Genomic DNA, 26,914 nt, shown 5'->3' with positions numbered 1-26,914 from the left:
TAAACACAATATAAAGATAATAATTAAATTAAGGTTGAAAGCATTTAGAAATTAAAACATTTCTAATTTTTAACTTTTCTTTCTAAATGTTTTAATTTGGCCATTTATAGAAAGAAACAGGGTTTGAAAAGAAAAGATAATTATGTGGAATTAAATCCTTCCAACCTTATTTAATTATTGAATGTTTTTCATATATATTATAAAGAAAAAAAAATAAATAAATAAATAAATATATATATATATATATATATATATATATTAATTTGGCCATTTATATAACATTTTTTTTAATTTACTTGAATAATTTTAAATAATTAAAACATTTAAACGTAAATAATCCATGAATGTTTTTCATATGTATTATAATTTATATATATAAATTATATATATATTATATATATATATTAATTGGCCATTTATATAACATTTTTAAAAATTCATTCGAATAATTTTAAATAATTAAAACATTGAATATATATATATATATATTTTAAAAATGTTATATAAATGGCCAAATTAAAACTTTTCTTTCTAAATGTTTTAATTTGGCCATTTATAGAAAGAAACAGGGTTTGAAAAGAAAATATAATTATGTGGAATTAAATACTTCCAACCTTATTTAATTATTGAATGTTTTTCATATATATTATAAAGAAAAAAAATAAATATATATATATATTAATTTGGCCATTTATATAACATTTTTTTAAATTCATTTGAATAATTTTAAATAATGAAAACATTTAAACGTAATAATAATAATAATCCCTGAAAACGTCACAGAGTGAGCCCTCCTCCTCTCCGGACTCTTTGTTGGTCACATGACTCCTGACTCCCCCCGCCCCGCCCCGCCCCCCCCCTCCCCTCCTCTGTCAGTCTGTGTTCGTGTGTTCTGTGCCTCTATGTGTGTATCTCTCCGTTAGCTCAGCGCTAGCCCGTTAGCCTACGTCACACACACACACACACAGCACCGCTGAGCATGGCGGACGGGACCGACTTCCAGGAGCTGGAGGCCGGGGAGGACCTGTTCCCGGAGCCGGCGGACAGCCTGGAGGTGAGAGGGAGGGCCGGACCGGGGGGGGGTCCCTTAAAACGGTCGTTTTATGAATGGAGTCTGGCGTGGGAGCGTGGGAACCGTTTCTATGCGCCCCGCTCCGCTGGCACGTCACTCAACGGTGGCCCTGCAGCGGGACGGCCACGGCGGCCGGCGAGGGTCAAACGGAGAGAGAAAGAGAGAAAAAGCGCAGCATTAGGTGTGTGTGTGTGTCAGGTGACAGTCAGGTGACAGGTGTGGTGCTGCGTTCAGGGACGACTGGAAAAAAAAAAAAAAAAAAATCAAAAGTCACTTATTTAAAAGTGATTTTAAAAGTTTTAAGTTTTTTTTTTTTTATTATTTTAAAAGTAATCTTAATGATTAAATGTAGAGATTTAGAAAAAGGGTTTGAAACAAAAAAGGATTAAATCCTTTCAAAATTATTTAATTATTATCTTTATATATATTTTTTTATTTATTTATATATATAGTTAGTACTACATGTCATATATATTCCTTTAAAACTGCTTTTAAAAGTTTTTTTTTTAAATATTTAAATTATTTTAAAAGTAATGTTAATGATTAAATGTAGAGATTTAGATTTAATTTTAGATTTAATTAATTTATAATTTAATTATTATCTTTATATTTTTATATATATATATGTATATGTATATATATATCAGAAATGTCACTTCTTTAAAATGCTTTTAATGTGTATATGTATATGTGTAATATTAATGATTAAATATATAATATATATAATTTATATTATTTATATATATATATATATGTGTATATATATAATCAGAAATCAAAAGTCACTTCTTTAAAAGTGCTTTTAATGTCTGACTAAGTTTTTCTTAAAATTATTTTAAAAGTAATATTAATGATTAAATGTATATATTTAGAAAAAGGGTTTGAAACAAAAAGGAAATTAAATCCTTTCAGCCTTAATTTAATTATTATCTTTATAAAGAAATTAAATATTTAATATATATATATATATATATATATATATATATATATAAAATCAGAAATCAAAACTCACTTCTTTAAAACTGCTTTTAATGTCTGACTAAGTTTTAAGTTTTTTTTTTAATATTTAAATTATTTTAAAAGTAATATTAATGATTAAATGTATTTAAATGTAATTATTTAATGTATTACATATTTAATGTATTAAATATATACATAGAAATAATAATTACCTCACTTACAATTTTTTTAAATATTTTAATTATTTTAAAAGTAATATTAATTATTAAATGTAGAGATTTAGAAAAAGGGTTTGAAACAAAAAAGAAATTAAATCCTTTCAACCTTATTTAATTATTATCTTTATATTTTTATATATATATATATATATATATATATATATAAATATATATATATATATATAATCAGAAATCAAAAGTCACTTCTTTAAAACTGCTTTTCATGTCTGACTAAGTTTTAACCTTTTTTTAAAATATTTAAATTATTTTAAAAGTAATATTAATGATTAAATGTAGAGATTTAGAAAAAGGGTTTGAAACAAAAAGGAAATTAAATCCTTTCAACCTTAATTTCATTATTATCTTTATATTTAATATATATATATATAAAATCAGAAATCAAAAGTCACTTCTTCAAAACTGCTTTTAATGTCTGACTAAATTTTAAGTTTTTAGTGTGTAGCTTTTAAATGCTGTTTTTAAATGTCTGTAAAGCGCTCTATAAATAGAATGTATTATTATTATTAAAGATTCTTCTTTTGTTTGTTTTTTATTATTTATTTAAATAAAGTGTTTTTTTGTTTTAGAGTTTAATTTACTTTAAATGTTACTTTCATTATGGAAGCAGGTAATCCATTAGTTTTAAGATAAAATAAGATACGATAAGATAATCCTTTATTATTCCCGCAGTGGGGACATTTACAGGATTACAGCAGCAGAGAGTAAAGTGCAAACAAGAGACATAGTAAAAGAAAAACAAGATAAAAAAAAAAGTGTTATAAATAAGCAATAAAAACAGTAAAGAATCCAAAGAAAACTAAAGGTGTCTAAATATCACAACAGCTTTCAGTAAAATGCAATTCTTAGTTATGTATGAATGAAATAACACATAAACTATATAGCAAAGAACATTACAGGCTTCAGAAAGGTATTTTATTTGTTTTAGGGTTGGATTTAGATCATTCTGCCGTTCATATTATTGTGTCCACCCTCTCTGTTTGTGGAGAGAATTGAGAAAAATACTGTCCGATCTGATAAAAAAGTTTTAAGAGCTTTATACTCAACTACAGCTGTGTCATTTGTGATATTTGTTTTTGAGTATGGACAAGAAAACATCAGTTTGTTCTTCTCAGAAACTGATCAAAATCAACATTTTTGCAGATCATGTTTTCGTAAGTAACCAATATTTCTCAACAGTGCAGAGACTTAGAAGACAATGCAGATGCAAACTTAAACATACAGCACCCTGGTCTAATCATTATTATTATTATTAATATTATAAATATTATTATTGTAAAACAGTTGGTAGAAATAATAGTTGTGGATGAGAGAGAAACCTGATCTGTATCACAGTTTAAAAGGGAAATGAAAGGTGATTGTTTATAGATAAACCAGATGTTTAAATATTAGGAATCAGAGGACTAATACATAATCTTTATGTTTGTCTTTAATGTGTAACTTTAGTTCAGAATCTGATTAATTCAATTCTGAGATAAAGAAAACAAATTGGCAAACACTTCCTCACTTTGATTAAAAAAATCGCTGGTGTTGCAAAATATTTTCCCAAGAAAATAAATTATATTTTTCTCCATAAATACAACACAAATACGTTGTTGTTGTTGTTGTCGTATTGTTGTTGGATTGAATTTGTTGACTAAAGCACAGCTTCTTCTTTCAGTCTTTAATGAGAGTGAGTTTTATTGGTTCAGACATTTTCAAACGCTTCAAACCAGATGTTTATGTTCGACTACGTGAGAGAGAAACCCTTCGTTTGGTTCAGCAGGAAACAAGAAGGAATGTGTTGACTCCTGAAACCAGAACTTTACGCACGGTTAGATACTGCATGTGGTAAATATAATATATATATATATATATATATACTGAATATATATTGAATATGTATAATTCTTTGGTATTTGGGTGAACTGGACCCTTTAAGATTTGAATCAGACAAATTATTTTTAAGAGGAGTGTGACCTCTGTGTTTGAATAATATCTCAGATTATCAGTTGAGACATTTCTGATTCAGTTGTGTCGTAACTTCAGCTCAGAAACAAACTGGCCACACACACACACACATACATACATACACACACACACACACAGGCCTGTTTTTCTTTCTGTTTTTCGTCATGTAAGCACTTTTGGAATTCATTCCTGGTGATGTGTCATCCTCGAGTGTCACAACGGCCCTCTTCAATGACCTGTGTGTGTATTTGTGTGTGTGTGTGTGTGTGTGTGTGTCACCCACTTCCCCTGTGTGTGTGTGTCCATAACCAACATGCTGCTTCACAAGGACCTATAAACACTAAGAAGGATGTTAAACACACACACACACACACACACACACACACACACACACACACAGTCAGGAGGTTGTTTAAGGTGGACTGAGGTTAAGTTAAGTGTTTAATAACCTTTGACTCGTCCTGTTTCCTCCTTTAGTGTCTCAGTTTGCAGGACTGTCTTTAAACTCTGTATCCAGTTTAAACATTTAGTGATGCAACGGATCATAAAACTCACAGATCGGATCAGCACAAAAGAAAAAAGGGAGCAAATATAACTTTTAGATCCTTGATCCTGTTTTTTTCGATAATAATAACTCATCATTGTTGATCCATATTGTCAGATACAGATCCCTTTGTTGTTTGATTATAGCAGCTGATCTACAAGACTGTTTTTGTTATTTTTGTCATCGTCCCAAATATAATTTCAACGCTCTGAAGTCAGTAAATCATCAAAATACCAAATGTTATACTTTTACTTTTTTATTGTAATTTATAGTGTTTTTTTCCTTCATAAAAACACACAATTCAAATGATAAGGAAATAAAAGATTGTATTGTTATTGATTAAAACAGATGTTCTCATTAGTAGTTTTAATGATGTATTATGATCTCAGAGCTAGTGTTAAACATCATAATTCATCTCTAATATCTATTTTATATTAATGTGAAAACATCTTCAAACTACTGGATTTATTCTAGTTCATCACCAACTCTACATTTTACAGATTACATGTGAACACATCATGATAACGTTATAATTTACCTTCAGACAATACTCATTTTAACTGAACAGAGCCTGAACGTATTTTACTGAATATTGGAGGATAACGATCGTCAGTAAAACTTTATTTACACTGTGATGGAGTCACACTTGCAGTTGTAGTTCTAATCATGTTGAACTGAACATGTATTGTGATTTTGTGGATTTACAGTTTCTGTGTTTCTGTGGCTTCATTCAGCTCTGACAGGAGTTCCCTCTGTCGTGTCCTCGTGTTCCCTTTTCACAAAGCTACTTCCTGAGTCCTTAGCCATGCTAGAAGCTAGCTAGCTAGTTTTCTTCCTACATTTGGTCTTCTTTGTGTCCTCTTTCATATTCACTAATTCTTCTTCTTGTTTGTTTTCGATTAATTGCTGTGAGAGGTTCATAATTGTGGATTTCTGACCTGGACTTTGGTCTGAGTTGTCGGTTTTCCCAGCTTGACTTAATCATTTGAACGTTACATTATGATAAACGTTGGATCAGTGAGAGATTTATAATGTTTGTAATATTTAAAAGTATCATAGTGTCCTAAATGTTGGTTCAGCAGGTTCACTTGTTGAATCCAGATCAGTGTGTGTGTGTGTGTGTGTGTGTGTGTGTGTGTGTGTGTGTGTGTGTGTGTGTGTGTGTGTGTGTGTGTGTGTGTGTGTGTGTGTGTGTGTGTGTGTGTGTGTGTGTGTGTGTGTGTGTGTGTTTCCTGTGATCTCTGTGTGTGTGTTTGCTGAGTAAGGAGGCAGGAAGCTCCTCTTTATCATCACTTGTTTCCTCTCCTCCCTCCATCCTCCTTTTTCTATCTGCTCAGCTAAAACCCTTCCTCTTCTCTTCCTCGACTCCGGCTGTAATAATAGTTTGTCTGTCCAGGTGTGTCTTTGAAGAAACAGTAACATCCTTCTTGCTGCAGAAACAAACTGTATTTATAATTTAATTATTAAATGAATGATGATTATGTGTTAAAAACAGGAGACAAATATGTTGACGTTGTTCCTGGAGGCTGTAAAGTTGAAAAGGAAAAGATGTGTGATTTTTTTATTTTTGCTGAAGGATTTTGTATTTGGTGTTTTTTTGCAAAACATGAATTCATTGTAGAAATTACTTTTGTGCTAAAAGTAATAATATGGAAGATTTTCATTTAAATAAATGTCTGTTAAAGGGATAGTTCTGATTTCTTTTATTTTATGTGCAGTTGTATGAGGTAGTTATGGTCAGTGTAAGATGGAGTTTAGACAAATACGTCAATGTCCTGCTGTGGACGTATTTTAGACACCAAAAACAATCAATATCATCATCTTTATTTATAATATTTTCACCTCTTTACCTTTCTGATGGGAACTGAAGCTGTTATCTATACTCTGCAAGAAAACCAGACTACATTCAAATTAAGATTTTGTTAATTATTTGGGAGAAATTAAAACGTTTTGTTTTTGCTTTCTGTTCCTTCATCAACATTTCCAGATGTTCAAAACATCTGCTGTGTAAACGGCTTGAGTCATTTCCTTCAGTGAATCAGCACAAACGCTAACAGTGACTTCTACCATCACTTCTTTGAGGTCGTGACTCATAACGAACGTTCATAAAACTGTAGTCCATATAACTGTGTGTGTGTGTGTGTGTGTGTGTGTGTGTGTGTAATAAAGTTTCGACACCCTGCTCATGTGATTCGGTTACTGTCGAGAAAGAACGTCATTAGTTGATTCATAATCCTTCTGCAGTGTTTGGGGCCGTTGTCTGGGTTTGCTGCCTTGCTGAAGGGCACGTCTGCAGCAGTATTTGCAGGAGATTGAATATAAAGAACTGTAGAATTAAAACGAGTCCAGTTTGAGTAACAGATCCGTGAGTTTGAAGGTTAAAAAGTGATCAACAGGAATGTGAGCGTGCACACGTTTTAATTGGGCAACGCAGTGAGTTGTGTTGCAGTAAAAGTTGAACCTCAACCTGGTCGACGCTGTGGTTTGTTTTTCTGTGTCTGTGGTCCTCATGAGAATATTGAATTAAACGTTTCCTGTGTGTGTGTGTGTGTGTGTGTGTGTGTGTGTGTGTGTGTGTGTGTGTGTGTGTGTGTGTGTGTGTGTGTGTGTGTGTGTGTGTGTGTGTGTGTGTGTGTGTGCAGTCAGAACCAGCCAGTCTACCTGCTGAGGACCTCAGCACCAACTCAAATGGACCCAAACAGGATTCACTGTTCGACGACGATCCAGAGGATCTGTTCGCAGGTACACACACACACACACACACACACACACACACACACACACATATATACACACACACACATATACACACACAGTTCTACAAGAGTACTACTACATAAAGTAGTGAAAGCTGAAGTCTGATAAATGTGTGGATTCAGAAAGAAGTGAGACCTCTGTCGTCTGCTGAGCATCTCTGCTGCAGGCTACGTTAGTGCTAACTAGCATAACACACCCAAAACCTCTGACCACACTTTTGGTGGTCTAGTTGCATCATGGGTAATGTAGGTTCTGACAAGGAAGACAAATGCATAAAATATAGTGTATAAGACAATATCTCCAGTTAGCCTCTCCTCTCCTCTCTGCTCTGTGTTCTGCAGCAGTTCAGTCAAAGCTTCACAGAATTGTTGTCACATGACTGTTGGTCTCTGATGAATCAATCATGACTTCATGGTTTCACTGAGGAGCTCAGAATTTAATGTTCTTTACAGAATCTGGTTAAAGCAAACGGTTTATTTTTGGCACATTTTTAAGTGAGACATGTAGAATAAAATACAAAAAAATACAAAAAAACCACATGATGTGTTCAAGGACCATCGTAAAGATGTAAATCTGATGATAATGTCTGTTTTCATATCTTCTGGCTTTGATAAACTGTGTAGTTTTGGTGATTGTTTAAAGGAAATAAGCTTTTCAATCCAGAGGGCAGTTTTTGGGTTTCAACGGATGAGGCTATGTTTTGTCTCACTCTCTGTCTCACTCTCTGTCTCACTCTCTGTCTCACTCTCTGTCCGTCGTGTCTCAGAAGCCACAGAGGAGGTTTCGTTGGACAGTCCTGAGAGAGACGTCCTTCTGTCCGACGGCCCGTCTCCCGCCATCACCCCCATCACCCCTCCCTGCTCCGTCATCACCCCTCGCCTCGGCCTCACCCACGACGACATGTTCACACACTCCTCCTTCGACGAGGTGACGCCGCACACACGCTTTATTAATACTCAGATATTTGACTGCAGGAAAAGTACTTATAACAAAATGTAAACAAATACTCATACAAGTAAAAATACTGCATTTTAATTGTTGCTGAAGTATTAGCTTCAAATAATCCTTAAAGCACCAAAAGTAAAAGTACTTATATGTATTATTATATTTTTGTTAGCTTGTAATAAGCTTGTGAATTTAAGGGATCAATAAAGTCTTATCTTAATCTATAATATTACATCATAATTAACGCAGTCAGTTTATAGTTTAAAGTAGCATAAAACAGAAATATGCAATTAAAGTCCCTAAAAATTGTACTCGAGCATAGTACTAAAGTTAATATAGTCCACCGCTGACCTAAGTGCTAATATGCTAACATCTAAATATTAGCATACATGTCTAATGAAGGCAAAACATTTCATAAACATTTATTCAAAGTGTATATTTACTTGTAAAGTCTTCATGTTAAACAGCTACTAATAATTGTACTTAAATACAGCACTTGATTAAATGTACTTTCCACAATTGGAGCAGAATTAAATGTCTGTAAACCTAAAAATAAACAATTGAAAACATATTTATTCATTCGTGTTTTCTGTTCCTGTTTTGTGCAGATTGAAGAAGTGGAAGGCGGCGATTCATTCGACATGCACATATCAGTGTCTGACCCCGAGAAAGTGGGTGAGTACACACTGATTCAAAACCACTGTAGTCCTGGAATACCCTGGAATACCCTGGAATACCCTGGAATACCCTGGAATATCCTAGAGCAATGAGGTGTCTTTCAGACAGCAAAGATCAGAGAAGAAATAGAAAGACAAACCACCACTACATTTCCCATCAGCCCCCTCTCCCTTCTTGTCCCTTCATCTCCTCTCTTTGGAGATGATGAACATGATGGACGTTATATTTCACCCCAGCTTTCTGCCGTCAGCACAAAGTTAAATATGCAGAGTCGACGTTCCTCTCAGCCATCATACTTCTAAATGATTCTGCTGATGGTTTATTGATGCATGAAGCTCTGCAGCCCTGTAAGCGCCCCCTGCAGGCTCTAACGGGTCACTACAGGCCATGAAAACACAAAGTGAAGGACAGAATATGTTGAGGATTATTAACATCCCTTTATGTAAATATTAACAAAGAGACGGCAAATAGAACAGATGAGCGGTTTGCTGCCAGAGAACACAAGTAACCAGTTAAACCAGTTTGATATCTGAGCTGTATCCTTTTTTACAAGCATTACTTATTCTGTTTATCCTTTAAGAGGATAGTACATATATACTGTTTAGATAGTGTGTGTGTGTGTGTGTGTGTGTGTGTGTGTGTGTGTGTGTGTGTGTGTGTGTGTGTGTGTGTGTGTGTGTGTGTGTGTGTGTGTGTGTGTGTGCTGAAATATATGTTTTGTGTGTTCCAGGTGATGGGATGAATGCGTACATGGCCTACAAAGTGTCCATCAAGGTGAGAAAACAGACTTTTTGAACTGCTTTATGGTCTGTTTGACTCTAAATGGAGCATCATTTACTAAATGAACATCATGCTGTATTGAAGAAGACTTGAAACTAGAGATTGAGACCATAAACTCATGTTTACAATGTTTACTGAGGGAATAAATCAAGAGAGAAGTAGAGTCATTTTCTCATAGACTTCTATACAACCAGAGGAGTCGCCCCCTGGTGGACAGGAGAGAGAATGCAGCTTTAAGACACTTCAATGGGGACAAAGGTTTTGTTGATCTCGTCCAGTATTGAGACTAAAAGGGCTGTGATGTAATCCAAACAGCTCAGATTGTTATTATAATTATCTGATAACATTAAGGAAAGAATCCTTAAGAGAAATAAAACCTTTCTGATTGTTGTTGTGTCTGAAATCTTCTCCTGTTTAACATTTGAGAGTTACAAAAGCTGCTGCAGGATCTCAGTTTATTCATTGTCCCCTCTTTCTTTATGTCTCTCTCTCTCTCTCTCTCTCTCTCTCTCTCTCTCTCTCTCTCTGTGTCTCTCGTCCAGACCTCCATGTCTTTGTTCAAGAGCCGCGAGTTTTCGGTAAAAAGGCGTTTCAGTGATTTTCTGGGTCTGCACAGCAAACTGGCCTCCAAGTATCTGCACGGAGGCTACATCGTCCCCCCCGCACCGGAGAAAAGCATTGTGGGTAAGCAAAGCCACCAACTCTCTCACACACACACACACACACACACACACACACACACACACACACACACACACACACACGCTGAACCCTCCAACAACTGATAACTGTTGTCCTATCTGAGGTCCGGGAGTCTGTTTGGGTCGTTCCGGTACTGTCAGAGGGTTGTTCACTTCACTAATCCGTATTGTTCTAGGCTGCTTTTATTGTGAAACTCTTGACACTGAAACAAGAAGTTGTTCCTGTTTTAAAATCTAAGTTTATAGTTTCTTTGACCTACAACTTCTGGTTTCTTCTTTTTTTATTCAGCTGTTGCTCAGAGAATCTTTGTCTCTTTGAACAGAGTTTTTCATCAGTGAAGTCACAATCAAGCTGTTTTTTAAATGTGAACATGATACATAATTATCTGTGTGTTGTGTTCATTAGTCGTGACTGTCCCGGTTGTTCATCAGTTATGTTAATGAGCGTCTCCTCGTGTGCAGGGATGACCAAGGTGAAGGTCGGGAAGGAGGACCAGTCGTCCAACGAGTTTGTGGAGAAGAGGAGGTCGGCTTTGGAGAGGTACGATTTTTTTTTTTTAGGTGGAAGATGGTCAGAACAAACAAAAATAATATTTAAATTATCATCCATTAGTTTTTTAATCCAATCAAAATCTAACAAAGTCAACATTTAGTCTCATTAGCTACGTCATCATCATGTGGTTGATGCAAATCCATCCTCCGTGGTGCATTCAGGGACACTTCGGTCCGGTCCGTTCTTGTGAACGTGATATCTTGGGACAAGGACCGTAGGAAAGAGCAAATTGAAAGGAAATTGGATAAAAGTGTGTGTGTGTGTGTGTGTGTGTGTGTGTGTGTGTGTGTGTGTGTGTGTGTGTGTGTGTGTGTGTGTGTGTGTGTGTGTGTGTGTGTGTGTCGTGGTAAAGATCAACCTGGTCAGAACTTTACAGGCCGAAAGGTTAAACCACAAATATTAGATACATCATTATCACAACGCGTGTGTGCGTGCGTGTGTGTGTGTGTGTGTGTTGAATACCGAGGAGGTGGGCGGGGCTGACATTCTGCTGGCCTTTTACTGGTGATGTTTGATTGACAGGAAGGTCAGCCGGTGACAGCTGATGGAGCTCAGAGCTGCAGAACTCCACACTGATGGACACACACACACACACACACACACACACACACACACACACACACACACACACACACACACATTTAAAATTCTTAACTTAAATTTTTTAATGAATGCCTTAAATTGTGGTAGTAAATATATATTTTTTCAGTTTTATATTTAAACCTTTTTTGGAAATGTGCCAAATGAATAAGGTGTAATATTATTATTATTATTATTATTATTATTATTAGGGTTATTAGGATTATTATATACTTTTAGGATTATAATATTATTATTATTATCATCATCACCACTATTATTAATATTTTATTTATATTATTATTATTATTTTATTATTGGGATAATTATAATAATTATAATTATTATTATTATTATTATTATTATTAAACTATTATTTTATTATTAGGATAATTAAACTAAGAATGATTATTATAATTATAATAGTTATTATTATTAGCATAATTAAAATAATAATAATAATTATAATTATTTTTATTGTATTATTATAATCACTGGATTAAAAAGCGCTCACCCTGATGAATACTTTTCTCCTGCAGGTATCTGATGAGAACGGTGAAGCATCCCATCCTGCTGAAGGATCCAGATGTTCTGCAGTTTCTGGAGAGCTCAGAGGTAAACAAAACTACGTTTTACCTGAGGAACCTGAACGCATCTGATCAGGTGTTAAATCAGCATCAGTCTGTAAAAGCACAAACCTTGTCTTCTCCTCGTTTTCACAGTGTAGAAATACTTTGTTTCAAGCAAAAGTACTGCATTCAAATATTTAGTCAAGAGAAGAAAAACTGCCATCAAAAGTGAAAGTACTAATGAAGCAGAAAAATATATTAATGTATTATAATTATTGATGCATTAATTTGTTGATTTAATCACTTTTCATTTTATTTTATTCAAATTATTTTCTACACTGAGTTTATTATATTTTGTATCATTAATCTAAATCTGCAAGTTTAACTCAAGTTATCAAATACATTAAGTGGAGTAAAAAGTACAATATTTCCCTCTGCGATGTACTGGAGGAGAAGTATAAAATAGGAAATACTCAGGTACACGTACACGTACTTACTCCCTACCACTGCTGTAGTTTCATCACGACCATGTGACATTTAACGTAAAGATGTTATTATACAAATATTAGTTATTTCTGAGAGGTGCAGTTTGACCACAGTGGAAGGTCAGGAGGTCGTGGATCCTCTGGGGACCATGAACGTCCACTGTGATGTCCTGGATGTTCTCTCAGTGTGGAGACGTCTCACTCTGAACCAAAGACAAAGACACAAAAAAAAACTCTGTCTGACTTTTCTTCACTTCTTTTTCCCGATGAGGTCGAAGCTACGAGGATCTAAAAACTGCCTCTGGGTTTAAGGGCCGGCGGCGTGTCCTGTTTCCTCGCTTTATTGTCCACTCCGACTAAACCCCCTCTAACATCTCGTCTTAACTCCCCTCCTCACCTCCTCCTCCCCCTCCTCCCTCCTAACGTTGTGGGATTGCGTTGGAAGCAGCCGGAATAAATGGCCCGGTGTCACAGATTTAACAGATGAATCACTCGGACGCTTGACCGAGCGTGTCGGTCCGTCCGGTCCGCTTAATGAAACACAACCATAACCCCCCCGGGGGGACCAGGCCGTCCCCCTTTGCTGCTACCGCTCCCGTTAAATGAGATTGGAGGGTGATGGGGGAGGAGGGGGAGAAAAGTAAACTTTCCTAAAATGAAGAAAAATGAGCCTATTTTCAGCTGTTTGTTGTTGTTGTGTTTTTTTTGTTCTTTGCACATAAAGCGGTCGTATTAAATCTGATTGGAGCTAAAATGTTGGAGACAAAACAATCAGAGGGGGGAGGAGGGGGGGAGGAAAGAGCACAGCTGTGATAGAGTTAGAGAGGTGGATGGAAAGACGGAGCAGAAAAGAGGAAGAAACAAGATCAGTTTATCAGAACAGCTAGAAAAAACAAAGTGAAATTAAGAAGTAGGAGAGCAAATAGATAAAAATAAATGAGGTGAATGGAGAGAAAGAAAAGGGGGAAGTAAAGGGTAGAAAATAAAAACAAAGAAAGACAGAAATGTAAAAGATGAAGAGGAAAGAGAAAAGCTTTGCCTCAAATAATTTTTTTATTATATTTAATATTAACTTTTTCAAATATGCAAGAACAGCACAACCTAATCCAACTAAAACATATATAATAATAATAATAATAATAATAATAATAATAATAATAATAGAAAAAAATATTATTATTATAAGGTAAATTATTTTTTGAAATAAGTAAAATGATAAATGCATACATATCATATGTCATATATGATATGTATGCATGTATCATACTGATGGAATGCAGCTTTAAGTCATGAGAAACAGACGTTGACTCTGTTGTTGTGGAAATGGATTTATAGTGAGTTTATCAAGACAACATGTAAACTGAGGACGTCTGCATCAAATAAAGTTTGTTTGTTTGTTTGTTGTCCAGTTGCCGCGGGCCGTCAGCACTCAGGCTCTGAGCAGCGCCGGACTCCTCCGAATGGTCAACAAGGCCGCCGACGCCGTCAACAAGATGACCATCAAGATGAACGAGTCTGACGCTGTGAGTGGAAGAGGAGGAGGAGGAGGAGGAGTTCTCCTTAAGGCTGGAGTAAAATAAGGAAGAAAGGAAGGAAGGAAGGAAGGGAAAGATAGGAGGAAGACAATATGAAATAACAAATTAGGAAAGTGTTGTTGTCCATTGAAAGAGGATAAAGGGAGTTAAGGATGTGGACAAGACAGGGAAGAAAGAAGAAAGGAAATATGAACTAAGGAAGTAGGGAAGGAGGACAGAATGGAATAAAGGAAACATGGAAATAAGGAACCAGGGAGGAAGAAAGAAAGAAAGGATTGAGATATGAAAGGGGAAAGAAGGAAAGTAGGTAAATAAAATGCAAAGAAGAGAAGGAGGAAGGAGGATAAGGGAGGAAGAGGAGAGAAGGGAATGAAGGGAGCAGAGGAAGGTAGGAGAAAAGGAAATAAGGATCGAGAGAAGATTGGAAGGAAAGAAGAAAGGAAATATTGACTAAGGAAGTAGGGACGGGGGAGGTAGGGGAAAGGAGGACGAAGGGAAGAAGAAGAAGAAAGAAAGTAAACATGGAAATAAGGAACTAGGGAGGAAGAAAGAAAGAAAAGATGGAATAAGAGAGGAGGAAGGAGAGAAGATCGAGGGAGGAGGGAAAGGTAAGAAGGAAGGATGAGGTACAGAAGGAGAAGAGAAGGAGGTCACAATAAGGCTGAAGGGAGCAGGCGAGGAAGGAAGGAAGGAGAAGAGGAAATAAGGATGTAGAGAAGATAGGAAGGAAAGCAGAAATTAAATATGAAGTAAGGAAGGAGGAAGAGAAAGAAGATAAGTATGAAATATAAAGCAAGTATGAAATGAGGAAGCAGGAAGGGAGCAAGAAAGAGACGATGAAGGGTGGAAGGCAAGGATAGAAGGTATGAGGAGAGGAAGAGGAGAGAAGGGAGCAGGGGAGTCAGGAAGGAAATAAGGATGTAGAGAAGGTATAGGATATATAGGAAGGAAAGAGGAAATTAAATATGGAGGTAGGAAGAAAGTAAACAGAGTAAGAAAGAAGAAAGCCGAGATGAAATAAGGAAGCAGGAGGGGAGGAAGAAATAAAGGAAAGAAATGAGGGAGGAGGAAGAACGGACATATTAAATAAGAGATGACCTGATGTAATATTATTTTTGTTAATTCTGAAAAGCGTCCTTTGTGTTTCAGTGGTTTGAGGAGAAGCAGCAGCATTTTGAGAATCTGGATGTTCAGCTGAGGAAGCTTCACGCCAGCGTTGAGTCTCTGGTCTGTCACAGGAAAGGTAACACAACTCTCATACTGTAGATATAGTACTCTGTGCAGGAGAAATATACAAAAGTACAACAAGACAGAACCAGGACTGAGCGGTCAGACTGTCAGACCCTGCTGCTGTTAAGTGAGAGGCTTTCTAAAGGGAGTCTGGTGAACAGAAGCACTACCACTTTAGTCCACAGGGGGCGCCAAAATCAACACAAAATGAAAGTTCATCGTAGTAACTTTAAAGAACCAAAAGTACTCATTATGCAGAATACTATGTTATTGTATTATACTAATGGATGCATTCAAGTGTTACATTTTTAATTTTAATTATTTTATATACTTCTGGGTAATTTAAACTATTATAACACATCGTCATTTATTCATTTATATATTTCTGAAAATTACCTAAAGTTATCAAATACATGTGGTGGAGAAAAATGTACAATATTCTTTGAGACGTAGTGGAGTAGAAGTAGAATTTAATTGAAAAGGGAAATACTCAAGTAAAGTACAAGTACGTTGTTACACGGAAGCACTACCACTTTTGTCCACAGGGGCGCCAAAGTCAACACAAATGAAAATTTCCTTTTAGTAGATTTAAACACATTACAGTAATGTGTTTTTTTTGTTCAGCATATTGTATAATATCTGTAATTTTAAGAGTTTAATCCACACTGGATTCCCTGAACATTTATATCTCACAGCTTTGAATACTTTCTCTACCAATGAAAATGAAAACGTCTCAACTCACCTCAAAAATCTGCATCACAGATATTTTCTTACATTTTTCTTTTCATAAAACTTGTATAAAAGCAGATATATTCTGAGTCCTTTCTCCCGTCGTGTCCTCTCCAGAGCTGTCGGTGAACACGGCTCAGTTCGCCAAGTCGGCGGCCATGTTGGGAAACAGCGAGGACCACACGGCGTTGTCCCGCGCTCTGTCCCAGCTGGCCGAGGTGGAGGAGAAGATCGACCAGCTGCACCAGGACCAGGCCCACGCTGACTTCTACTTCTTCTCCGAGCTGCTGGGAGACTACGTCCGCCTCATCACCGCCGTCAAGGTACGAACCGGATCCAAAGGGTGGAGTCCCTCTGGTGGAACGTAGAACCCACGGACGGGTCCTTTAGTACGGTTCTATTATGAGTTCTCTGTGAGAGGAGTAAATGTGTTTTTTATTAAGTGAAGGTGAAAATAGAAATACACCAAAACTCTGAGCTGAGTCCAGGTAGAAACCAGACAGGAAGTGAAACAGGAGAGTATAGTAGAGAATACTAGAGTAGAACTACAGAAGAGAAGAACTACAGTAGAGAAGAACTACAGTAGAGAAGAACTACAGAAGAGAAGAACTACAGAAGAGAAGAACTACAGACGAGTAGAACTACAGTGTAGTAGAACTACAATAGAGTAGAGCAGAAAAACAGTAGTTTCCAAATATATTGTGGAGGAGAACTATAGCAGATTAGAACTATAGCAAAGTAGAACTACAGTACACTAGAGTAGAGTAAAACTACAGTAGAGTAGAACTACAATAGAGTAGAACTACAGTAGAGTAGAAATACAGTAGAGTAGAAATACATTTTTGGTATCTTTTGATCGGATTTTATGTAAATTCACTAAATTAAATAAAGCTAAAACTCACAGTAACAGAAAGAAACACACACACCTACATTTACAGGATATAGTTGATAATAAAACTGTCCATGAACATATTTGACTACTTTTAAATCTGATGAGATGTTGCCAAATTACATTATAGGCATTTACATTTTTTTTAATCAAAATTAACATCAAAGTGTCTGTTTATTAAATGTTGTGTATTGAAACTGTGTGTGTGTGTGTGTGTGTGTGTGTGTGTGTGTGTGTGTGTGTGTGTGTGTGTGTGTGTGTGTGTGTGTGTGTGTGTGTGTTCAGGGTGTGTTTGACCACCGGATGAAGACGTGGCAGAAGTGGCAGGACAGTCAGATGTTGCTGCAGAAGAAACGAGAAGCTGAAGCCAAACTTCAGTTCAACAACAAACCGGACAAACTGCAGCAGGCCAAGGACGAGATCAAAGAGGTGAGACGGGACGGAGGGGACAGACAGACAGACGAGACGGACAGACAGACGGAGACAGACAGACAGACAGACAGACAGACAGGACAGACAGGACAGACAGACAGACAGAAAGACAGACAGACAGACAGACAGACAGACAGACAGGTCGGAGAGGGACAGACAGACAGGATAAAGAGGAAAGACGGGACAGTAGAACTACAGGACAATAGAGTAGAACTACAGTAGAACTACAGTAGATTGGACCTACAGTATAGAACTTCAGGAGAGTAGAACTACAGTAGAACTAAGTAGAGAGTAGAACTTACAGTAGAAGTAGTAGAGTAGAATAGAACTACATTAAAGTAAAAATAGAGTAGAATAGAACTACAGTAGAAAAGAGTAGAACTACATTAGAGTAGAACTAGTAGAGCTGAAAGTAGAACTACAGTAGAGTAGAGCTAGAGTAGAGTAGAACTACAGTAGAGTAGAACTACAGTAGAGTAGAGCTACAGTACAGTAGAACTACAATAGAGTAGAGCTAGAGTAAGTACAGTAGAGTAGAACTAGTAGAGTAGAACTACAGTAGAGTAGAACTACAGTAGAGTAGAACTACAGTAGAGTAGAGTAGAGTAGAACTACAGTAGAGTAGAACTACAGTAGAGTAGAGCTAGAGTAGAACTACAGTAGAGTAGAAGTAGAGTAGAGCTAGAGTAGAACTACAGTAGAGTAGAACTACAGTAGAGAACTACAGTAGAGTAGAACTACAGTAGAGTAGAACTACAGTAGAGCTACAGTAGAGCTAGAGTAGAACTACAGTAGAGTAGAAGTAGAGTAGAGTAGAACTACAGTAGAGTAGAGTAGAACTACAGTAGAGTAGAGCTACATTACAGTAGAGTAGAGTAGAACTACAGTAGAGTAGAACTACAGTAGAGTAGAACTAGAACTACAGTAGAGTAGAACTACAGTAGAGTAGAACTACAGTAGAGTAGAACTACAGTAGAGTAGAACTACAGTAGAGTAGAACTAGTGGTGGACCACTTTGAAACTCTATTTTCCCTGTTAGTCACTTAGACACTAAAATATGGAGAAATAGAAAAAAAAGAATTTAACCAATAATAATAATAAACATTTATGGAAAAGATGCGCTAAAAAAAGAAAAAACACTTTTAATGGTCAATTAAATGGATTATGTAAACTTGCAGGGCAATAAAATGTGTAGTATTTGTGAAGAGGATCTGTACGATACAAACAACATCATATTGTGACTTTGGTGAATCTGAATTTACCGTTTAAAGCACCAAAGTCACAGTAAGACAACTAACTACCAGATAGAGGCAGCAACAGGCCATCCACTCCTCCGTCCTGAGAGGTACAACCACTGTTTTACTGAATGGAGTCTGCTGTGTTTGTAGAGAACATTTATAACGGCTACAGTTCCCATCAGAAAGGTAAAGAGGTGAAAATATTCTAAACATTTTTTTGTCCTTAAGCCTTCGTTAAGAATAATTAGTTAATTAAATACCATAATGTTGTTATATTAATGTATAATAATACATGTTTATACATGGTTCATAGTGCTTTCAGGAATCCCTCTCCTCTCTCTGGTGGTGTGTCCAGTCAGAGAAAACAAGCGCACCTCACCGGTTCAGTCATGTGAAAACTTTATTTTTTATTTTTTATATATATATAAATGTTGTTTTCTTTCGGTCTGCAGACTTGAACATGAACTCAGTAGGACGAACGAAGAGCAGGAGAGAGTAGAAAAGTACTTTATTAGAGCGTCTGTTGAAGCTGTCACCACACAAATACATCCTCACACACACACACAGCTGGCGTGGTCGGGGGTCTGGTATTAGAGGCAGCAGCTGTCAGATGTGGGGGTTTTTGGGAGGAGAAGGGGGAGTTCTGTGGGGGGGTGAGGCTGTCAGAGGCTGCAGACGAGGACAGATCGCAGTAGAGTTACAACCAACATTTATTTGGAGCCGACAAGAGTTTTGACGCCTGTCAGGAGTCGGGTTTTGGTTCACGCTTTGACAACAGCCGACAGAAAACACAGAGAGACAACAAAAAATAAATACTTTTACTTCACGCTGCTGCTGTGTGTGGAAACCTGGTGAGCAGCTGATGTTGATGCTACAGAGGAGAGATTCAAGTCTAATATCTTACATCAAAATTCTCACACACACAGATTTAATGCACATATATTTCCTTTTTATAAAAATATCATTACCTCTAATGTCAAACGCAAATAAACATCTGATGAGAAATCCTTTAAAAAAGTTGTCTTATAGCTGCAGAACTTGCTTGAGAATCTTCATGTTTTTAAGTTTCCTTTAGTATCAAATAAATCCAGTGATGGTAGTCTTTACACTGCAAACATGAGCTGTTAATTGATAATTTGGCTTTCTTTTAATCTTAGTGTGACATACTTAAGAAATAATATAAAAACAGAGGAGTCGTATAACTGCAGAACTTGCCTGAGAATATGCATATTTTTAAGTTTCCTTCAGTATCACAGTAATCCGGTGATAGTTTTCTTTACATGCATGAGTATGCTGCAAACATAAACTGTTAGTAAATTATTCGGCTTACTTTTAATGGAAAGAATCTGACTAAATGTAAACAAATATGAGCTTAACATGTGGTGTGTGTTTATATTATACCTGTTTACATTCCTCAAAACCCCCCAAATTGTGTCACATTCAGAGGATTCTTTAGTGGAGAAGATTGTAAAAGCTGTGAAGAAACTCTTTTTCTGCAGCTGCATTGCTGTTGTTGGTATTTATTTATTTATTTATTTCTCTCCAGACAAACATGTCTGTTTCATCCTCACTGATAAAAACAACACAAGAAAAAGATAAAAGTTTGGGAGAGCTTTTGAGTCGAAGGCCTTTATGATATATATGAAATCACAGCACAAACAATCCTTAAAGATCCTGCAAAAATATGATTTACTCTCAACAAGTCAAAGCTTTTTGTAAAAACTACAATAGTATAAAAATTCCCCTTAACTTTTAACATGAACTTACAGTTTGATACAAAAAACAATAAAATCATCATGTTTTGTGCACATTAGTTATTTGTTTTTATATTTAGGTCTATTTAATGTCAGTGTGAATTTAAAATGAACACTGAAAGGACTGTAGTTCTGCACTGAATCATAAAATACAGTAAAGTCAGATCATTGACCCACGCTGCCCCCTGTGGGCTCCAAACAGGAACTACAGCCAGAACTACAAACACACTGCTGCTCTGTAGTTTTTATTCTGGATGCTACTCTTCCACCAGATGTTATTCTTAAATCAGAAACACAGGATTTTCTGTGAATTTAAGCACCTGAAGGTCAGTTTACTTTTAGTAATTTAAAGGTAGATTTAATGTTTTTTTGTTTTCTTTTTAAAGGAGGATGCCAAAGTACCACAAATATACTCAATATATATATATACAACCCCAAAGAGACACAAAATGATCACTTAGAGGCGTAAACGACAGAAAAAAACTACATAAAGACCAACAACATTAATATTTATTGTCTCAACACAAACTGCTGTGTAAAAACTTTAAATAATAAAATAAATGTTGATTTAAATCAGTTAATATCTGATCACAGAACATGTTAAACACAACAAAAAATCAAAAGAAAGTTTATTTTTCTTTAACGAATCAAAATATTTTACATCTGCTCCAGGTTTGAAGCTTGTTTTCTCACAGTGTTAAATCGTATTTTATATATACTATATATATATATATATATATGTATATATATAATATAATGTATACTATTAGAGGACTTTCCTTTGGGCTGGTGTTTCTGTTCGTCCTCACTGTTTGCTCTCGTCTCTCTGGAGCTTCCTCTTTTATTTTGGAAGCTCTCAACATTTTATTTTTTCTGCCTCTTTAAATTTTGTTGCATTTTCTCTGCCATGCCTTCCTGAACCAGGAGATTGAGGAGGTAGGACCTGCTCCGCCTGTCTGTCTCTCTGTCCGTCTGTCTATCTCTCTGTCCATCGGTCTGTCTGCCTGTTTCTCTGTCCGTCTGTCTCTTCTGTCTGTCTGTCTGTCTCTCTCTGTCCGTCTGTCTGTCTCAGTCTGTCTTTTTTCTGTCTCTGGATGTCTCTTCGTCTGTCTGTTTGTCTATCCCTCAGTCTGTCTGTCTCTCTGTTCATTCCTCCGTCTGTCTTTCTGTCTCTGTTTGTCTGTCTGTCTCTCTGTCCGTCTGTCCATCTGTCTGTCTGTCTGTCTGCCTCTCTCTCTCTCTCTCTCTGTCTCTCTCTCTCTGTCTCTCTCTCTGTGTCCACCTGTCTGCTTCCCACCTTTTATTTTCCTCGTTGCTCCGTTAGATTTTCATAAATTCATCTCAGCTGTTTATTTGAACATTTTCATCATAACTTTCTCTTTTTGTGTTTTTGTGTTTTGTTGCCTTTCACATGAAATAGTTTGTCAAGTAACTTTTTATCTGAAATTCTCTCAAAGAGTCTGAACATCAGCGTTAAAATGGATCATTTTGGGTCAAATGTTCACATTTAAACGGACAAACTCGTTCATGTGACTCCTTCAGATCAGAGTGAAACATCCATGAAGTTATTTATTGTTTATTCACAACGACTTCATATAACCAGAGAATTAAACCTTTTAAAGATCATTTAACATCCCGTTGTTGTTGTAGTTCACGAAATATCAATAACTTTAATTAATAAACATAATATAAACTACAAGTGTCAGCTGAAAAACATGCAAGACTCATTTTAATAAAGTTTGTGCTGGTCACAGAAAAGTATTATTATTATAATAGATCTTCGTAAATTTGCTGCAGGAATCGTTTATTGGTCAAAAAAATTTTTAAACAAAAAAGTTTTTTTCAGCAAATCAACATCTGAATGGGAAACATAATGTTTTTTTGACTATATTAATTTGAATTTGTACAGCACGATTTAGAAATTTAAGTTTAGTGCAATCTGCTCAGTTTTTTTTGTTTGTTTTCTTTAGGACATTTTACAGCTTTTAACTAAAATGTCGTGCTCAGTTTGTTTCTTTGTAACAATGAGGAATAAATTAAAAACACATAATATAATGATAATAATCCAAAAGATCTATATAAAGACTGTGTACGGTAAAAAATAGATAAATAAAAATACTATAGTGGAGTCATACAGTGTGCATAGTTTAATGTTTTCTGTCGGGTCCAACATGTGTAACAGTCTTTGTTGGTTAAATAAATAAATCAAATATATTTTTCTCTCTGTGTTTCTTGTTTCAGCTGGAGGGTAAAGTCCAGCAGGGAGAGAGAGACTTTGAACAAATCTCCAAAACTATACGCAAAGAAGTCAGCAGGTTTGAGGTGAGGAGGAGGAATGATGGACGGATGAATAACGAGAGGAATGATGGAGGGATGAGTAACGAGAGGAATGGTCTTTTAAATGAATGATTAGATGAATGAATGAGTTTCTTCTTTGTTTTTGTTCTTCAACAGAAAGAGAGAGTGAAGGACTTTAAATCAATCATCATCAAATACCTGGAGTCTCTGGTTCAGACACAACAGCAGGTAAACAGAGATTATTATTCGTATAATCATAATAATAATCAAAACGATTTTATGTTATTATCATTATAATTAACACATAATAATAAAATACATAATAATTATATTTTTACTTTTTTCAAAGTCAAACATTTTTTAGAAGTAGTTTCACATAATGGTTCAAAATAAACTAAATAATGTGATTTATTTTGTAATACATTATTTAAAACATGTTATTCTTTGTTATTATTATCATTATGCATTAATCATAATAATACATAATTTAAAAAAAAAGTCTAAATATTGTTATATATCATTTTACATAGTGGTTCAATACAAACGTGTGTTAAGTCAAATAACTTTAATTACAAGGAAGTCAATGGTTGAAAATTCTTCCAAATCTAAATCTAAATGGTCATTTTCTTTGTTTTTCTAACAAATGTTGCAGTAATTCTGCATCATCAAAGAACATTTTAAATTTCATTAGAATTTGACATTTAAAATTGTGATTTTTTTTTTTCATGCATCATGTGCACACAAAGTTGAATATGAATTGTTTTAATTCAATTGTAATAGTGTCAGACACAGACTTCTGTACATTGAGCATGAAGTACAACTAATACGACATCTTACATATAACATTTTAAACAATAACATTTTATTAATTATGTGAATAAAACCAACATTAAAGAAAAATGAATAATTTCCCTTTTTGCTTCCACAGCTGATAAAATACTGGGATGCCTTCTTACCCGAAGCCAAGGCCATCTCATAGAGTCCACACAGACACAACAGACTGGCTCCGGTCAAACTACACTACCCACAATGCACCGCTCCCCTCCTGTCTATGCCCCGAGTGAAGAAGAGAAGTTAAAGGCAGCCAATCAGCTCCAAGTGACTTTTCTGCAGTTAAAAAAACCAACACAAGATAAACTCTTGAATTTACAGTTTGTCATCTTTTATTTTTATTCGTTTTCTTTCCTGCTGAACTCGGTGATGCGTTCAAGTCCTGTCAGAGTAATCAATGCTTTCACAATAATACTGTAATATTAACCACAGTTTTGCACTCTTCATACTAATTTCTTCTTGGTGTTATCAGAATTCAGCAAAATTCAAAAGATTTTGTTTATAAAAATGAAACCTGCAAAGTTATTTTCAAGCCAGAAGCTCATAATCCCGCATGACATGAACGCAGCACGAGTTTTCAGATCCTGGTGACGGCTTTTCTTCTCTTTACTGAACATGGTGTCAGTTTTTACCACTTAAAGGAAAAACAGACCCGACACCAGAAGAGAATGAGGAACCTCATCCTAAATTTGTATTTAAGGTTTATTTTTAGGGATTAACCTAAATGTTTCTCTACAAAGACAGATTCACACATTCTAACGTAAAGAAATGAACTTTTTTTATGGTAGTATGGAAGCTCGTTACTGCCATAAAAATGAAGAAAATATGAAAGTCAGGAATGATAAAACATTTTTTTTATTATAGATCATGGACAATGATGTAAAACTTCACTACATTTATGAACAATACAAATTTTTCACAAAATTTAAATTCCGAATGAAACACTTAAGGCGGTTATCTTTTTGTTTCGCTACGTAATTTATGATTTTAGTGCTAAAAAACGTTTTTTTTATGCCAGAGTGATCAAAAAGCATGTGAGCAGTCTGAGATTGACATTTAAACTCAATTTTCTGTATTTGCAGATATTAAAAGAATTAAGCATAATATCCAGAAAAAGCCAAAAAGTGAACATTGAATTTAGAATATTTTAGTTCTTAAACGGGCAGCGTTGCTCTAAATCTCCTTATTCAGTATTTATAAACAGCATATATTATAAACAAATAGTTAATAAAACACTATATTGTTGTTTTAATCAAATATAAGTGTTTATTTTTTGTCAATAACTGTAACACCCATAACTGGAGGCTGCTGTATAAACATATTGAATTACACTGAAGTAAAAACACAGCTGTTTCACATTTATAATAATGTCAAATATGTCTTCTAAGTACAATTTGTAATTGTTGACAAATACTTTGCGTTGACAAACACATAAAATGTTCTTATAACTGCTTATAACTAAATGATATTGGGTTTTGAACAAGTTATTAAACGCTTAATAGGACTTTAGATTGTTTATGTTTATCAATCCTGACTTTTCATTTCTTCTTGTTTTCATGGCGTGAAAGGTCTTCCATACATTGTCCCTAAGTACTACAGTACCCATGAGCCTCAGCGGTTGAAGTCGATGTGAAGTCAAGAGTTGAAGCATATTCTGAACAAATCCAAAATGAATTGTTTCAAATTGTTTTCTTTACTTCATCCTACAATTTTCCCGCCTGGCAACAAAATATCTAAAGCTTTCTGATTGGGTTTTGTCTTGATGCAGTGATCTCTGGGTGTTGTAGTTTAATTTACTAACCCAGTTTTTTTCTTTTTTCCAATGAAGCAGATGTTTTTTTTGTCTGGCTCAGTGTTTGAAACCAGGAATGTGAAAATGTAACTGCAAGAAGCTGCGATTATCTTTTTGAATTTCAATCCATAAACCAACATTTGATTATTCGAGGAGTTTTATCCGGCGCTACGTCTTGTTATGCTAACAGCGCTATTAGCTTTGTGTTAAGACAGAACTGCACGAGAACCACTCAAACAAATTAGAACGAGAGCTGTGAATCTGATCCGGAGTCAGTGATGAAGGACGACTGACTGCTTCCTTTCTGTTATTTTGTGTCTTGTACTTCCTGTTCGATCCCCTCACTTATCCCCCTTTACTCGCATTTCAAAACAACTTTAATTTCCGTTGCTGTATGATCGTAAGTGAAGGCAACGTTGTCTCCTTTTCATGAAGAAATCAAACATGCTTGTTGATGCTAACACGCTGTTTCCAATGCAGAGGAAGGACTTCCTGTTGAAGGATAATTGAAGAGGCCAGAGTTGAAATGTCAGGGGTGGAGGATGTGAGTGATTGTCGTGTGACAGTGTCTGTCCGTCCGTCCGTCCAGAGGGCAGAATGTTTCTCCTGTTGATCAGTGTGAGCGCCGCAGTTAGAAATATTGAACGTGTTTCTTGATTTTATTTTGTTGAATTTAAAGCACACTTCTTTATCAGGATCAAATCTGACATCCTGAAGATACAAATGTTTTTTCATCTCTGATTGAAGTTGAAATTAAAACTGGAATTATAATTGTTTTAGCCGTCTTGAATCATAAAACACTGCATTGATTGCTACCTTTTTGTATTTTATTGTGTTTCATTCCACATTTCTTTTTTCGCCTAAATGATGTGCAATGGTTGAGTATTTTCAGTTGATTTTATTTTTTGTTATTGATGATGATGATGATGAAATTCTTTATCTAAGCAGCTTTTTTTAAGTCTTTTTGTTTTGATGTGACATTCCTGCAGCGCGGCAGAGCAGAACTTTAATTACAATAAAGGAATGTATCTAATCTGTGTTTGCACTGGGTTCTTATTATTATTATTTATAGAATACTCATTTTGAATACAGATCTTGTTGTGGACGATTAAAGGCTTTAAAAGGGAATAGTTTAAGCATTTATTTAAGCAGGATTCCGTTATTAATGTTTATATAAATATTTTTCCCCACTGACATTTTAAAGAGTACTAATTCGCACAAATGTTTTATTATTATTTATATCCTTCCTTCACTTTATTGGTTTATTTAAGGTGCATGTTAAAAATGCAGATTCTTATTATCATCAAGATATCAGATTTTATTTTACATTTACAACTATTAGTATAAATCTAAGTTTTGAGAAGACAATTTTTTTTT

The 26,914-nt window shown here is 35.3% G+C and overlaps 1 protein-coding gene across 1 annotated transcript; it reads left to right on the top strand.

Moving 5' to 3' along the window:
* The first annotated feature begins 881 nt into the window (after window positions 1–881).
* Window positions 882–26,562, top strand: snx2 (sorting nexin 2). The gene is made up of 15 exons (XM_054610342.1): window positions 882–1,054; window positions 7,405–7,504; window positions 8,286–8,446; window positions 9,073–9,139; window positions 9,873–9,916; window positions 10,465–10,606; window positions 11,086–11,164; window positions 12,295–12,370; window positions 14,219–14,332; window positions 15,494–15,587; window positions 16,421–16,626; window positions 17,478–17,621; window positions 22,858–22,938; window positions 23,071–23,142; window positions 23,843–26,562. Exons 1-15 carry the CDS (start codon window positions 980–982, stop codon window positions 23,891–23,893), a joined length of 1,506 nt encoding a protein of 501 aa, XP_054466317.1. The 5' UTR covers window positions 882–979; the 3' UTR covers window positions 23,894–26,562.
* The last annotated feature ends 352 nt before the right edge of the window (window positions 26,563–26,914 follow it).

This window comes from Anoplopoma fimbria, chromosome 13, assembly GCF_027596085.1.
Source record: "Anoplopoma fimbria isolate UVic2021 breed Golden Eagle Sablefish chromosome 13, Afim_UVic_2022, whole genome shotgun sequence".
NCBI lineage: Eukaryota > Metazoa > Chordata > Actinopteri > Perciformes > Anoplopomatidae > Anoplopoma > Anoplopoma fimbria.
Note: the sequence above shows the minus strand (reverse complement) of the source record. Positions and strands in the feature narration are given on the sequence as shown.